This window comes from Zootoca vivipara, chromosome 4 (genome assembly GCF_965207765.1).
Source record: "Zootoca vivipara chromosome 4, rZooViv2.hap1.1, whole genome shotgun sequence".
NCBI classification, from domain to species: domain Eukaryota; kingdom Metazoa; phylum Chordata; class Lepidosauria; order Squamata; family Lacertidae; genus Zootoca; species Zootoca vivipara.
The window spans coordinates 77,779,464-77,795,382 of NC_142587.1; the positions used below are offsets into that span (position 1 = coordinate 77,779,464).

Sequence of the window (15,919 nt, forward strand, 5' to 3'; positions counted from 1 at the left end):
AGGTAGGTAGCCGTGTTGGTCTGAGTCGAAGCAAAATAAAATAAAATTTTAAAAAACAGCCATCTACAGGTTTACCACTCCCATCAGCCCATCACCCATTCCTACCCAACCCCACCACCCTCTGTATATACATAAGGGTCTGACTCTTCTGTTTCAAGTGTATCTGAAGAAGTGTGCATGCACATGAAAGCTCATACCAAAATAAAAACTTAGTTGGTCTATAAGGTGCCACTGAAGGAATTTTTTTTATCATTTAGAAAAGTTGCCATGTTGTCTTTGTCTACATTTTTACATAGTGAATTGAATTTTTATTCTTCTTTTCTGATAGCCTGGTAAAGTATTGATATAAATTAAATAGAAATTGTAATGTTTAAATTAAGCATGGATTTATTGGATTCTTTTTGGATTATTGTGTTGGTATTGACCTCTATTTATTGCTTACTAATTTATTATTATTCATTTGGAAAATGTTCACCCACCTTTCCTCCAAAGACCTCAGGGCAGGTTACAACAATAAAACGTACACAAAAGCAAGTTACAGTATTGTTTTTACTTTCATTTCACTGATGAGTTATTGTGTTTTATTATTATGCTGACATAGATATAGCAAATTGACTGAAATGTTATGGATATGTTTTGGTTCTTTTTGAAGGTTTGTTATTGTCATGACTCACTTTGAGCTAAATTTTGTTCCCTTTTAAACAGGCCAGTGGTTCTAAAACATGTGGCTCCTATAAAAAAGGGTTGCCATATTTCAAATAGTTAAAATCCGGAAACTGAGCTTTTTGGGGGCAAAGTTGCTGAGCTTTTTTTCAGTTCTGCCCAAGGTGGTTGAGCTTTTTTACTCCCCTTCAAAATCTCAAATGAAAATCGAAGGTTTTGAGCTATTTTTAAGGAAATTCACAGAAATCTACATTTGCCATACATCCGGATGTCAACTGCACTATAAAAACAAACTAAAAAAGTAAGAAGGGTATTATCAACCATAAAACTGGTTATAAAGCCATGTTTTAGAAATGGAAGTCAACACAAACTGAATGTTGAGAGTAAACGTTGGATATATACGTTGGATATATATTACGGGTGCGCATCAGGTCTGTCTGTGGACTGAATACCAACATTAATTAACAAAATTTGCGGGTCCTGAAAAGCGCCCTGAAAAGGGGCCATCTTGTACCACATTTTGCCTGCAAAACATTCAACACTTCACCTGACTCAGCTCAGTTGGTCTGTCCTATCCACAAAATTTCAGGTTTTGTTTTGTTTTTTAAAAGGGGTAATTCAGAATGCCATGAATGTGATTTCCTGTAACCAGTCCCCAACCCACCCTTTCCTTACAGGCTTCTTCCATCCCTCCAAAAGGGACCAGTTATTTGTCTTCACAAAACATCTGGTCTAACCTGTGTGCATTAGACTAAATTAGTTGCCACGTGTATATTATTAGCTGAAGCCAAAATGGACTCTTGCTTTGAGGAGTGTTTCCTTTACATGATTATGAGTTTGAAATACTTTTCCATTTCATACTGGTGCTTTGAAGTTTCTATTGCAATTATTTGTATGTTTTAATTGAGTTAATATAAATAGATAGTTTAAATTATATTATATATTATTATTTATACCCCACCCATCTGGCTGGGTTTTCCTAGCCACTCTGGGCGGCTTAAAGTACATATAAAACATATTAAAACATCAAATGTTAAAACCTGCATTGAGTCCCTGCTGTCAGGGGAAAAGATGGGATTTAAAAAAGTACAATAATAATCATACTGGGATGGAGAGCCTATAGCCCTGTGGATATTGTAGTAGTAGTAGTAGTAGTAGTAGTAGTAATAATAATAATAATAATAATTATTATTATTATTATTATTATACCCCGCCCATCTGGCTGAGTTTCCCCAGCCACTTTGGGTGACTTATATAGAGTGTTAAAAACAATACAGCATTAAATATTAAAAACTTCCCTAAACAGGGCTGCCTTCAGATGTCTTTTAAAAATAGGATAGCTGCTTATTTCCTTGACATCTGATGGGAGGGCATTCCACAGGGCAGGCGCCACCACCAAGAAGGCCCTCTGTCTGGTTCCCTGTAACTTGGCTTCTCGCAGTGAGGGAACCGCCAGAAGGCCCTCGGCACTGGACCTCAGTGTCCGGGCAGAACAATGGGGGTGGAGACGCTCCTTCAGGTATACTGGGCCGAGGCCGTTTAGGGCTTTAAAGGTCAACACCAACACTACAACGCCCATTGTTCCTGAGCACTGGCCATGATGGGAGTTGGCTGCAGGTTCCACATTCTGAGAACAGGCAGAGTATGTCGAAAGTTAATTCACCTAGACTGCAATCATATAAGAACACTTACTGACTTCAGTGGGGCTTACTTCTGAGTAATCCTGCTTAGGCATGTCCTGACAGTCACTTAGAAATGTTGTGTGCTTTGAAATATTTAAGCAATGGTTTCAAAAAGCTAACTATTTTAAAATGTCGTTAAAATCTTGTAATTGTTACTTACTGTAAATAATTAATTACCGATACAGTACTTGAATGGTTTTTGTTTATTAATATTACATTATATTATATTACATCAGGAATCCATTTGGGATGGATGAATATATGCTTTAATGCTGATATGTACCAATGCGTCAGCACAAAAATGTTGTACTTGTTAATAAGGTCACTGAACCATATTATTAAGAGAAACTTACGACTACTGATTCAATGGTATGCCTTGACTGATGCTACAGACCATGTTTAAATCCAGCAATGCCAATTCATAACAACACTTACCTACTCATTCAGTATACAGCTGTACTGAGCTCAGTTTCACATTGTTTTGTCAGTATTCATCCTGCAGAAGACCTTCAGTTTTTGGTTAGCTGTAGCTAATTCAATTGATGCTTTTGAATTATGGTGCTGGAGGAGATTCTTGAGTGTCCCATGGACTGCAAGAAGATCAAACCTATCCATTCTGAAGGAAATCAGCCCTGGGTGCTCACTGGAAGGACAGATCATGAAGCTGAGGCTCCAATACTTTGGCCACCTCATGAGAAGAGAAGACTCCCTGGAAAAGACCCTTATGTTGGGAAAGATTGAGGGCACTACCGGTAGGAGAAGGGGACGACAGAGGACGAGATGGTTGGACAGTGTTCTCAAAGCTACCAACATGAGTTTGACCAAACTGCAGGAGGCAGTGGAAGACAGGAGTGCCTGGTGTGCTATGGTCCATGGGGTCACGAAGAGTCGGACACGACTAAACGACTAAACAACAACAAGCTTGCCATTTCATCAAAACCCAACCAACATACAGTATTAATCTTAACTATTGTTTGATTGAACCGAGCCATTTTCAAAATATGGTTTGTTTCAGACCTTAGTTAAGATTGCCCACAGTGTAGGCTGAGATGCAATACTAAACCACAGTTAATCCAAAATGGAAATGAAAGCTTCTAATGCTGGAGGTGAGGGGAGAGTTTACTGTGATGTCTGAACTGTCCCACTGTGTCCCAGGTGACTGATTAGTTGGCTCCTAGCCATGCTGAGACACAGAGAATGACAGCCGAGTAGCAGTATCACATTTTGAGAGGCTCTTGGGTCACAACTTGGAAACCAAAGTTTCCTTTACACCCTTTTCCAAGAACCTATGCTATGACTGCAGCTGTGGAGGCCACAGACCAAGCATACAAGGCAACTGTTCCACTGTACTCTGCCCTTCCCATGCCCTTGAGTCTCTACTTTAATGGAGAGCACTTTGTAGCAGAACATAAACAAGAAAACACAGCAAGCATGTAAAGGAAGCGCAAGGAAGGTGAAAAGAAAGCAAGAAACCTGCTCCAAGTTGGGAGTTTCAACTTCCCACCTTGACCTGGTTCCTCTCACCTTGCAATCAACATAATAATGGCTGTTCTCCAAACTCAGGTAGACGTTACTTTTAAAAATAGGCTGCTGCTCAAGCATGAGCAAGCTCACTTGCAATTTCAAACAAGTGGCATTTAAGCCTCACCCCAACAGTCACCACAGGAAACCCTTAAACAAAATGTATGGCCCTATCTATGCAAATATGCAGCAACTTCTTATCCATCTCTTTTTTAAACTACTTGATAGATTGGAGTTTTGCCTTTTAGACTTCAAGAGGATATATGACAAAACAAGCTCAAATAAATAAAACTGACTGTATTGTCTATTTCTGATAAGCCTAAATGCACCGAATAAATGTTTGTCTTGAGAGAATGGCAAAAAAGACAGACAGACCATGAATCAATTTCATCTTTATAGAAAAGAATTATGTTGAGAAATAAGTGCTCCTCATAATCTCACCTTAGGACTTTTGTGTACAGTATAGAAAAGCTGTTCAACTTCTAAGCATCTTTCCAATGAAAGGCTATAGAACTTGATGAAGTGAATGCTGATACATAGCAATAAAATATTCAGCCAATTTTAATTAAGCCTATACCACTTACAGTACAAGTTGAAGAACTACCTTGACTTCACATTACGTGTTTCTCAAAGGAACACAATGTTCTATGACAAAATCCTACCACATTTTATTTTCCTTCGTCTGTAATTCTGGATCTAATATCCATTTAAAATCAATTAACGGGAGCTGAAAAACCAAAGTGCATTAATGCTGTAATATATTCTAGAAGTATGGAACATGAGAATTATTTTGGAACAGGGCAATTTTTAAAAATGTTGAGGTAACAATATTATCCATGGTGATTTCACAGTTCTCTTATGAAAAAAATTAGGACTAATCTTATAGACTATACTGAGTTATAAAATAGTGCTTATAGGTATCGTTCACAAATGGTGCCCTTGATATATCAATTACAAACTGTAATATCCTGATGTATCTAAATTAGGTTTTTTAGATTTATAATCAGGTACTGTAATTAGTACCACATTAAAAAGTACAAATCTTAAATCCATCGTATGTCAGAGTTGCTTAATAGCAAATATAGCCTAGCTGTATTTTTCTAGAGGGAATGTGCATTTCAGAAGTCGGTGGAATCTGATGCTGTTCGTGTTTGCTGACGTAATAGAGGCATGAGCTGGACACATTTTAAAAATGAAATTTCACATTACTTAAAATCACAAGTTGACAGCCTAGAGGCCTGGTTGACTTTGCACTTTTTGTGAGCATTCTTGACATTTGCTGATCTTTATTATGTAACATTCCCACCAAATCAAAAACTAGAATAAGATGCCATAGAGGACAATGGTGCATCAGCAATACCAAGCCCTGCAATAGTGGATAGCTCCAAACTCATTTGTTTACATTCTGCAGCTCTCTCATTTGGTTCAAGAAGAAAAGCAGGCTCCTTCAATGCAAATATAAAACAAACAATAAAACCACAAAAAGAGGAACTGACAACCTTTTACTGCCTGGATTTATTAAAGAAAATACACATAAGAAAACCTGGAACATTATTTGTCCTATTTTTCCTACATAGGCAGCACCAGATCGGACAAACACAAAACATGCCAATCTGCTGTAGGAAAACAGTCCTCGGCAAACATTATAAATGAAGTAAGGCTGAAAAAAACCCCAGTCAAAAGCATTTAAGGAGGAGAGGCGGGAATTACCCTACCCTGTCCTCATCCAGATAGAGAGAGGCAGATCCAGGAAGGAGCCTAATTTGAGAATTAAATCAAGTAAAATCAAGCATAATCCCATTACCCTCCTTCCACTTAAAGGAAGGCTATTTAACCCTCTTGATGCGTCCATGTACTGAAACAGCAGAGTTTCCCCCTCACACAAAAGCCCCTTAAAAAGAGTGTTGTTGGGGTGGGGAAGCGCCTTGGTTCAAACTGACCCTCACAAAGCTACCAGATTGCCTTGGAGACAAGATATTAGGAAGAGGGAAAGGAGCTCGGGGTGGAGGCAAACGCTAGCTGTACTCACTATTGCTCCAGGATTTCAGCAGATATTTGATGCTGATTTCAAAGAAGCCGGAATCCTGCTGGCTGGCCATGTCTGCGGCATACAAAGAGCCTCCCCTCCCGGAGCAGCTCGAGTGGCAGGTACTTTTGCCGGCGAGATGGGACTGTCACCAGCTAGTGATGTAAACGGAGGGGGTCAGGGGAGGAAATGAAGTCTCTGCAGAGCCTCTCTCCTTCCGCTCCTGAGAGCTGCTGGTGGTGGTGGTAGTGGTGGTAGCTGCTTGCTGTTGCCTCTGCTCTCCCAATCGGCGCCAGCAAGCGACACCCCCACCCCCTGCGCCCCGGAGGAGATGCCTGCCCCTTGGTCATCCTTTAGGGGGGGTTGCTTCTGCCCGTCGCCATCGCACCCTGCTCGTGTGCGCCCAGGCTCTCCTCTCCCCTCGGAGCTGCGGCAGAAGCGCAGGGTGTCGGGAGGGGGGGGGGAGAGAAACACACGCAGACGCAGCAAGCGAGCAGCGATCGGAAGGAAAAACACCTCTTCCTGCCAAACGCCCAGCGATCAGATCCGCCACTGCGGGCAGGTTCAGGCTCCTGCTGCGCACAGCTTCTCTCTCTCTCCTCCGATCCAAGCCTTGGGTGAGCCGGGGTGGCGCGCTTTTTGCTTTCTCTCCTCGCCGGCTGGTCAGCTGCTTCCCTCTCTTCTCAAGAGCGGCGGCGGCGGCGGCGACAACAACAACAACGCCTTCCTCGGTCCAACTGCATCACGCTGCGGTAAAGCCAACGCTGCACCCATCCGCTGGATGTGCAGCGGAGGAACCTCTCTCTCCCTCTACCCCTCCCTCCACTTTTATTATTATTCTCTCCCTCCCCCCCCCCCCCCGGCTAGGGTCGCAGCTGCCTCACTTGTTTGGGTGCCTCTCTCCCCGCACCAGACAAGTCGCGGCGGCGGTTGTTGTTACCATTTTGACTCGAATCGAGATTTTAAAGAGACAGCAGCCAGGCAGGAGGAAGAGGAGGAAGAGTTTCTGCTAAAAGCAGCTTCCTCGCGCGTTGCCCGCTAAGCCGGAACATCCCGGATCGAAACCGGATCAGCCCTGAAGGACTCGCAACCCTGCTGGGGACTAAAGCCCCCCCCTGGACCCTGCCTTTGGACAAAGTAATCAGTTGTTGACACAAGCCTCTGAGCATGGAAGGGGAGAAGGGAAAGGCTTGCTTGGGTCCTTCATTGCCTGTTGGGAGCTCCTGCAAGTCATCCTGGGCACCATGTACAGGCAGTGTACGTTTTTGGCATGCTGCTGCTAAGCAAATTTTTTTTTTTTTTTAGGTAGGTCGCAGTGGTGTGCGAAAATGGCTGGTCTTGCACAGGCGAGCCTGCACGCAACCGGCTCACTTCACGGAGAGGGAAGAAATCCTACAGTATGTTTCTGCAGTTTCTGAAAGGTTTCCAGCTGCCCCTGCAAGCTTGTCAGCTACGCGCTAAGGACTTCAGGTCTGATTTCAATAGAGCAGGCATGTCCAATAGGTAGATCGTGATCTACAGGTAGATCACTGGACACCTGCGGTAGATCACTGGTAGATCATTGGCTCCCCCCAAAGAAGCTGAACAACTGTGGCTCCCCTAAAAAAAGCTCAACATTTTACCTCCTCCCTGAAAAAACTCAACAACTTAGACCTGAACCCGAAAAAGGGGGTAGATCACTGCCAGTTTTTAACTCTGTGAGTTAACTCTTGGGAGTTGGCCACCCCTGCAATAGAGCATCCATCCCAGGGCACGGGATTAGGATATAGCACAGTCAACATATGTGGTGCTTTGCAGGAGCAGGAGTAAGCAAATAAAATCAGGCCTCTAGGCTGTTATTCAGCACAGTGAGACTTACATAAAAATGGGCCTTGTCTCAAAAAGATTACAACCTACATTATGGCAGTAAGCAGACATCAGAGGGAGAGAAGGGGGGAAACCAGGGGAGGGATAGGAGAGGACAACTTTTTTGCCAGAATAATTCACCTCTCTCTTAACTCATAGTCTCTAGATGTTGCTGGCCTGCAACCTCCATCATCTCCAGCCAACACAGCCAGTAGTTGTAGAATAACAGAAACTGTAGAGAAACAAATAGGAGTTGTACAATCATAGAATTGTAGAGCTGGAAGGAAACCACAAGGGCTGTCTAGTCCAACCCCATGAATCTTTTGCTCAACATGGGGCTCAAACACATGACCCTAAGATTAAGAATACCATGCTCTATTATCTTTGTACAATAGGCTCGTTTCTACACATGTTCATACACCCCTTTCTATCCACCACTCAGGCAAATCATCATCATCAGAGCTTGATGACAAATTCCAGCCAGGCAAAAACACCCAAAACCAGGGCAAGTGGAAGGTCTGGCTGGGGAGGGGGTGTAGCCTGGGGAAAGTCCCGAGGGCCAGATAGAGAGGCCTTGATATTAAAAACTGTAACACTCTGCTTTGGATAGGACTCGCCTCTCTCTCATACACACACCCTAATTTTAAGCATAACTTGGCAGTAAATCCTATTTACTTCAATGCAATTTAAAGTGCAATCCTGTTGTAACACTGGCTGTCTCATTATTGCAAATGTGGTTTAGTATCCTTGTGGTTTAATAAAAGGGATGTTGGATAAGGTTCAAGAACTTGGCAACACAACCTTATTTCCCTTAATGCTGGAGTGGATGCTTCCAACTAGCCTATTCACCTGTGTGGATGGAGACTCAGACCAATGCTTTGGAAGAAGTTGTGTACCAGTGGAAGAAAAAGGTGATTTGTTGTTAGAAGTTGCCGAGAGTTTTTAGCTTGTAGATGAAACGGTAAGTGCAGCCTTCCCAGGCAGGGGGGAGGGGTGGGCTACACAAGGTGCTCTCTGTGGATTTGTTGCTTGCCTGAATGAGTACCTACTTGTATATCATAAATAAAACAAAATACTACCAAGAGACCGCACTTCTCCAGTGTTCTCTCAGTCAAAGGAAACTAAACCTGCTATGTCTCACTACTTGAAGAAGGGGATTAACAAGTAACACTGTTCTCGGTGTGAGAGGGTCAGAGTGCAGGGGACCCCATTGTGTTGTGCCTACAGCAACCCACTAGGCCACATGACACATGCATGCTACAGCTGCCAGGAGTCGGCACCTCGCTTGGTGGAGCTGCCCTGCTTGCTGCCCATGAGGAAATGCAGGGGCTGGGAATCTGATGAGCTGGATAGAGGAGAGGAAATGGGAGTATGATGGCCTGGCTTAACTCTCCCCTCTGCAAGTCGCAGGCAAGCAGAGGAGAGAATTCACTCACACATATCTGGACACTTCAATTTAGGGGTAGCAGTGGTCCTCCCAATTTTTGCTGAGCTCCATCTTCCATGAGCTCCAGCCAGCATGGTTAATGGTCAAAAAGGGTAGTCCAACAAGTTCTGGAGGACCACAGATTAGTCCCCAAGCAGGACTGCACTCTCAAGCAAATGTACTTAGGAAGAGAGCCTTCATGTCATAGTAAGTTCCTTCAAACCAGTTGTTGTTAACACCAGAACCACTGATCATTCATAAAATAGCCCCAGAGTATACCAAACATTAAAATATGGTTTGTGAACATAATGCCAAGTAGTGTGCGAGTGCTATGAAACCAGGAAGACGGAGAGCCAAACTGCATATCACATGAAAATACAAAGCTCTAGATAGAGGTGTTGGTCTGCCATAGTCAAAACAAAATAAATGGTCTTTAAGGTGCTACTGGAAGAATTTTTTAAATTATGAAAATACATGTGCACAAACCCCAGCTGCTGCTTCTACACCAAAGCATCCCTGGAAGAATGGTCCACTAGGGTAAATGGGGCACTGCCCCATGAGCCTTGTCTGTCCTCAGCTGTCCCCACCAGCCTGCCTACTTACAGCTGATCAGGGAGTACCCCTACATTTCACTCGTTCTGACTCCACCCACTGCAGGTCTCCCCTGCCTTATGGGGTACCAGCAACCCCCACTGCTTGGGAGGGATCAATACTCAGAAGTCAATCAGCAGGACATATGCTTAACTCTTTTCTCCCCCAGATGCATTTCCCCCCCAGGAGGAGGAGGAGTTGAAGCAGTCCAAGGGTTTTCATTTCCCTGCTTCCATCCAGGCCTTGGCACTGAATATTAAAAGCAGAGACATTTCCAATTTTAGGCTAGTAAAGAGTCAGGGTTTGCAGCAGCAACAGCAGCAGTTCTAGTAGGGATCTTTATGCATAGAGGGGTTGATAGTTAACGAAAAGCAGCTGTTAATTGCGACAAAACTTACAGACTTCTGAAGCATTCACAGCGGAACGATAGGGATCAACAATGCAAACTATGTTTACATGTTTAATAATTACAATATTTATTAAGCAGTTCTCATACCTCAAGGAATTGTTTCAGGGAAATGTTACTGAATAGCACAGGTTTCACAGAGCTGCAAGTCCAATTCAAATCCAAGAACAATCTTGCAAATGACTAAGAGATTTTGATCACCAAGTTGACCATGAAGTAATAAACATCTTAGAGAGAAAACCTCGGAATTTAATTAGAGATTAGAAATAAAACAAATCTACCAGCAGAATTCAATGGGGCTTACTTCACTTACTCGGAACAAGTGCGTATGCACACTGACTTGAGGTAGGAAGCACTGATTATAGAGCAAGTCATGTCCAAAGCAAGTTCCAAACAACAGAATCTTATGTGTTTGCTTTAGCTGATATGGCAGAAACAATATACTGCACCACAGCAACTAATAGCACATCAAACGCGACTAAGCCAGGCATCATACAGGCACACAAACTGAAGCCATTGCCCATTAGGGTGTCGGGCAGTGTGACTAGACCCATTCCCTAAAGTCAGACAAAATACTTACCGTGTTTCTCATATTATAAGACATGTCTTATATTTATTTTTTCCTCAAAAAAACACACTATGGCTTATTTTCAAGGGATGTCTTATTTTTTTCCTCCTCCTCCTGCCGCGGCCGGCATTGCTGCTGCACCTATCACTATGTCTTATTTTCGGGGTATGGCTTATATTCCTCGAATGCTTAAAAATCCTGCTATGGCTTATTTTATGGGTATGTCTTAAAATATGAGAAACAGGGTATATATTGTTGCTATCTGTGCAGCAGCAACTATGGCAACCTTTGTATCATCACTGCAGTCTTGAAACCTGATGCTATGAGCTACAGCAATGGTAGGGCCGGCCAAAGATATTTTGCTGCCTGTGGCAAACTGCAAAATGGCACCCACCAGCAAGATCTGAAAAACTTACAATGAGTATTCACAATAGCTCACCTAAAGTGCCCAGTTGTTACTGGCTGCTATTTTCTGCTCGTTTTGTATTGATTATAACCTGATATGCTCATACCCTGTCTTATATTCATGTGTGTACACACGCACTCCAATAAGCATATATACAAAGAAAATGGCACCCACCCTTCCATATACAGGGATTGACTAGAGCAGCTGTTGAAATGTACTTCAACACTGGTGATGGGACAGCATTTTCCACCACACTGGAGGACAGCAAGGTAACAGAGGATGCAGGGTGTGACGCACACAGCTCTATTATCCAACACCTCACCACTGCCGCCCTGCCCCCCCCCCAAAAAAACTGCTGCCTCACTGCCTAACGGTAGGACCGGCTCTGAGCATTGGCTCAGCAGTTCAGCTGTAGACTGGAGTTTTAAGAGTGACCATATATAATAGGTAAACATAGGTTAAATACAAATAACATTCTTGGAGGTCATGTGTCAAAGGGTGCACAGAACCTAAACAATTGCAAACCATCCATTTGAATGTTACCTATATGCTTGAAATGTGTGAGAATACACAACTCCCTCTTGTGGTCAGAACTAGCTGCTGAACAGTCCTGTCCTTTTTAATTGCTAACATTACTCCTTCAGCTCAAATGCATGCCTGGTTCACTTTCTGTTCTCTGTCCTGGTGTTTGTATTTGTAAATGAACACATGCTTTTTCATTTTCTGTTTGTATACTGGTGTAAACATCCTGCTGTTACCCAAGTTACAGATGAAAGTGCCTTGCTACCTTGTCAAGTATATTGCAAGATGCTTTTCACTAGCTAAGTGAACAGTGCTGGGTTACCTGATAGGCAGACTAAGCCCATGTTTGGGGCACTAGCAAAAGCAAGGGCACACACACAAAATTAGGATTATTATTATTTGTTTTAAAAAAGAATTTGAAGAATAAGCTTCTGGAATGCTTTTAGAATGGAAAAAGCGTTTAGAACAGAACATATTCATGCCATGTGCTGCACACTCTCTAAATCTGGTTGGCCACAGTGCTGTTGACTGTTGTGCAGCTTTTTCTCAACAGTCAAGTGATTTTATACTGGAAAGTATAGCTGAAGACCAATCACAAAAGGGAGAAACTATAGGAGAGGCAGAGAACTTTGCAAACAAGATGCAAGAACTAGAGTTTGTGTTCATGTTGACTATGTGAAATGAAATTTTACAACAGAGGCCCTGAAATGTAATCCATTGGGTTATTTGCTTTTTGGAGAGGGGAGGGAGATGCAGTGAGCAATGCAATTAACTAAGGCTGGAGGGAGTGAAAGTAACTGATGAAAGAATTTAGGGTTTCAGCAGAGAATGTCAAAAACGTTATCCGAATGCAGATGAACAGCAGGTCTACCTACCGAGAAACAACAGAGGGACAGACAGAAAAAGAAGTTTCAAGGAGCTGGGTTTACTCAAACCCACCATCACACAGTCACTAGGTCTACCAGTAAAGGTTGGTCTGTTCTCTGATGCTAGTTATATATGCATATTTATTCATTCATTCATTCATTTCAAGCCTTCACTTTGCCCCTCTTTGAAAAATTCCCGTGCATAACACCCCAAACACTAACAAGGCAAGCTAAGCTAAGCTAAGCATGAACCACGTGGCCTGAATTTTCAGTATTCAAGCATTGCCACTTGAAATGCAAATGTGCAGAGTTACCTGAATTAAGTAGTTACTTACCCAGGCGTAGATAACTTTCCACCCATACGCACAGTGAAAAGAAATTCAACCACTTTTACAACCCTTAATGAATAAAAAATAAATAAAAATCCTTCCAGTAGCACCTCAGAGACCAACTAAGTTTGTCATAGGTATGAGCTTTCGTGTGCATGCGCACTTCTTCAGATATTATGGATACTTGCTCCGGCCACAGGAGAAACAGAAACACTGTGTAAAAATCTATGCACTTGTAATAACTGTTGTTTTTAATGTTTAAATTCAGGCCCTGTAGAGTTCTGTATATTATTATTATCATCATCATCATCATCATCATCATCATTATCATTATTGTACCATTTGTAAGAAACACACCACTTGGGGGCAGCACAGTGGCATTAAAAGCTAATCAAATCAGCAGGAAAATAGGGGTGAATGATTTACAGTAGTCTAGGCTACGAATTGTGTCAACTTCAAGGCACAGAACGGAAGTGGCATGCTTTCTCTTTATACACATACATAATTTTATTTGTATGCTACCTTTCCATAGCTAAAACCATGCTTAAGGCAGCATACAACATGAAAAATACATAATGACAAACATAACAAAAGTAGCCACAGACAATAAATAAGCATCAAAAAGTACACAACCGAATTATTATTTATTAATTTTTGAATACCACCCTCATTATAATTCCACATAAATAATAAGATCAAAAATAAGGATACAAAAAAATACTATGAATAACAGCAACAACCCTCCCCCAGGATAAACTTCTCCAAACAATACCCAGGCCAACAGTCTGCTACAACAGCCTCAGCTTTTGTAGCGGGAGTCAGGCATACCGGTGGTGTTCAGTGTGAAAAGCAATACAGTAGGTAGCAGCCAGGAAGTCACTTCCTTCCATTCATTGCCCAAGCTTACTCAAAACATGTACGTTTATGAAAAGAGAAACACGCACCAGAGTTTGGCTCACACACCTTGAATTTTGCATCTTCAAAATGCAGTAAGGGAGGGCAAAACAGCTGCCTGCATAGTGCGCCCTACACTAGTTTCAGGATCCCATGCCCCTTTACTCCATATCTGCCCCCTTGACCACTTCAGTCTGTGGAACTGACATTTTTGCATGCACCTCATAATGTCCATTTCCTATTTGCAAGGAATCAAGACTTTCAGTATGGCAGAAACTCCACTCTGCAACTCGCTGCCCATTAATACTGTATTAGACCGGGAATTTTTGCTGAACTGTTTTCCAAACCTGCTAAACACTTGTTTGTATAGGCAATCTCTCCCCCCCCCCCCGACATGCAGCTAGAACATGGAATTTTTATTACATATGTTGTTTTAAAACTGCTGGTTTTATTTATATTTATTTATTTTAAGTGTTATATAGATTTTTAACATTTGATCTTTTTAGTAGTATCTTTAATGAACCCAGCCAGATGGACAGGGTATAAATAATAAAATTTATTATTACCATTATTATTATTATTATTATGCTTTTATGTGAATAGCTTAGAAGTTTTCTGTTGACTGAGTAGTACCGGTATATAAATATTATTGCCAAATATGAACTAACTAAATGAATAAATAAATAAATAAATAAATAATGTCCAACGGTTCCCAAATGAAAATGTAAAGCTTAAGCTGAAACAGTCACATGCTCAGTACAATGTATTATCTCAAACATTTATATCCGATTTCCTCACTTTGAAAACAAGGAAGCAGGAGGTTCTGTTTCTGTTTTGTAGATTTCTAAATTTGTCATACAGGGCAGGGCCTGAACCTCTTTTTCCTTTAACAATTAGCAAACATGACCAGGCATGATGTACAAATTCAGAAACGGTGAGGAGGCAGATTTCTAGATCCGATTCAAAGCAACCCATATGTGCACTGAGGGCTCCTTGCAAATTAATTTAAAATGCCACCTCCACATATTTTAATTCTTCTCTAATGTTTTACAAACCTTCTGGCTGGCTACAAAAGCCAACATGTATTGCAGCAGGCCAGTAAATTATTAGGTCTGCATTGTTTAAAATCAACTGGCTTAACTAAAACCTTTTTTTATTTTAAAGAAGAAAAACCAGAAGTACAAAAAAGTGTATATTGAAAAACTAAAGTGCAGTTCTGAGAGGTGATGAGTCAGCTTGTTCTTGCACTCCCCTGAAAGGAACATGTCCACAGATTGTGGGAACCCATGGATCCATTGGACTTAGGTCCTACACCATCACTGTCACTAGAGACTAAGATGGCATGAGTAGCTAGGAGTGCCTTTTTCCAGCTACCACTGGTTCGCTATCTACAACTTCTTTTTGACAGAGAGAACCTTGGCATTGCATTCTATGCTCTGGTGCTGCCCTTGAAGACAACTCCTAAATTTAGCTAGCCCAAAATGCACCAGCCAGATTACTAACTGGTTCGTTTAGAATTGATGTGACCCCTGTTTTAAAACAGCTGCAGTAGTTGGCTGATCATTTGCAGATCAAAGTAATGGTGCTCACATGAATGTTTAAAGCCCTAAACAACTTAGGCTCAAAATTTCAGAAAAGCTGTCTCCTTCCCTACAACCCCTCATTGATGTTAATTTCAGCAGACGAGGTGGTAGTTCCACTGCTTTCAAAAGTTTGGCAGGTGGCAGCCTAGGAGAGGGAATTTTTCCCTGTGGCACCCCAAAGATGCACAATTCCCTCCCCAAATATGAACACCTGGCACCTAATTACCTAAAGACACATCTCTTTACCCTGGCCTTTGACACAAGACATATGTATTTTAGGGTCTAATAATGAAGAGCAGGTAAGAAATCTAAAATTAAACAAACAAGACTGAACATACAATCCTTCTATGACCAATATATTTTCTTCCTTCCTTCCTTTTTGCCAAAGGCTAACTTGACAATGCAGATTGGTCACTATTACATAATATGGCTCTTACTTAAAATTACATAAGAACATCACTGAGCACTTGTTAAACCGGAAGTTAACAAGAGAGCCTGCTGACATTACACATCATCACTTGCCCTGTTCTGCAATTCTATTTGTAATCTTTAAAATTACACTGAACAACAACAAAAGGAATAAGGTATTTT

At 41.8% G+C, this 15,919-nt stretch overlaps 1 protein-coding gene and 1 long non-coding RNA gene across 8 annotated transcripts in view; one reads left to right on the top strand and one right to left on the bottom strand.

The window, feature by feature from the left end:
* Positions 1 to 15,919, bottom strand: part of FRY (FRY microtubule binding protein) — a 194,176-nt gene that overhangs the window by 138,512 nt on the left and 39,745 nt on the right. For 3 of the 7 annotated variants that reach the window (XM_088668232.1, XM_035115762.3, XM_060273788.2), the window contains exon 1: positions 5,896 to 6,667. The exons of the other annotated variants lie outside the window; for them this stretch is intronic. In XM_088668232.1, coding sequence (XP_088524358.1) covers positions 5,896 to 5,965 — 70 coding nt within the window. In that variant the 5' untranslated portion in view covers positions 5,966 to 6,667. Of the gene's footprint in view, positions 1 to 5,895; positions 6,668 to 15,919 lie in introns of those variants that run through there. 7 annotated transcript variants of the gene reach the window in all.
* Positions 6,169 to 8,524, top strand: LOC148686005 (uncharacterized). The gene is made up of 2 exons (XR_015949669.1): positions 6,169 to 7,029; positions 7,198 to 8,524. It is a non-coding gene; the product is annotated as an uncharacterized LOC148686005 (long non-coding RNA).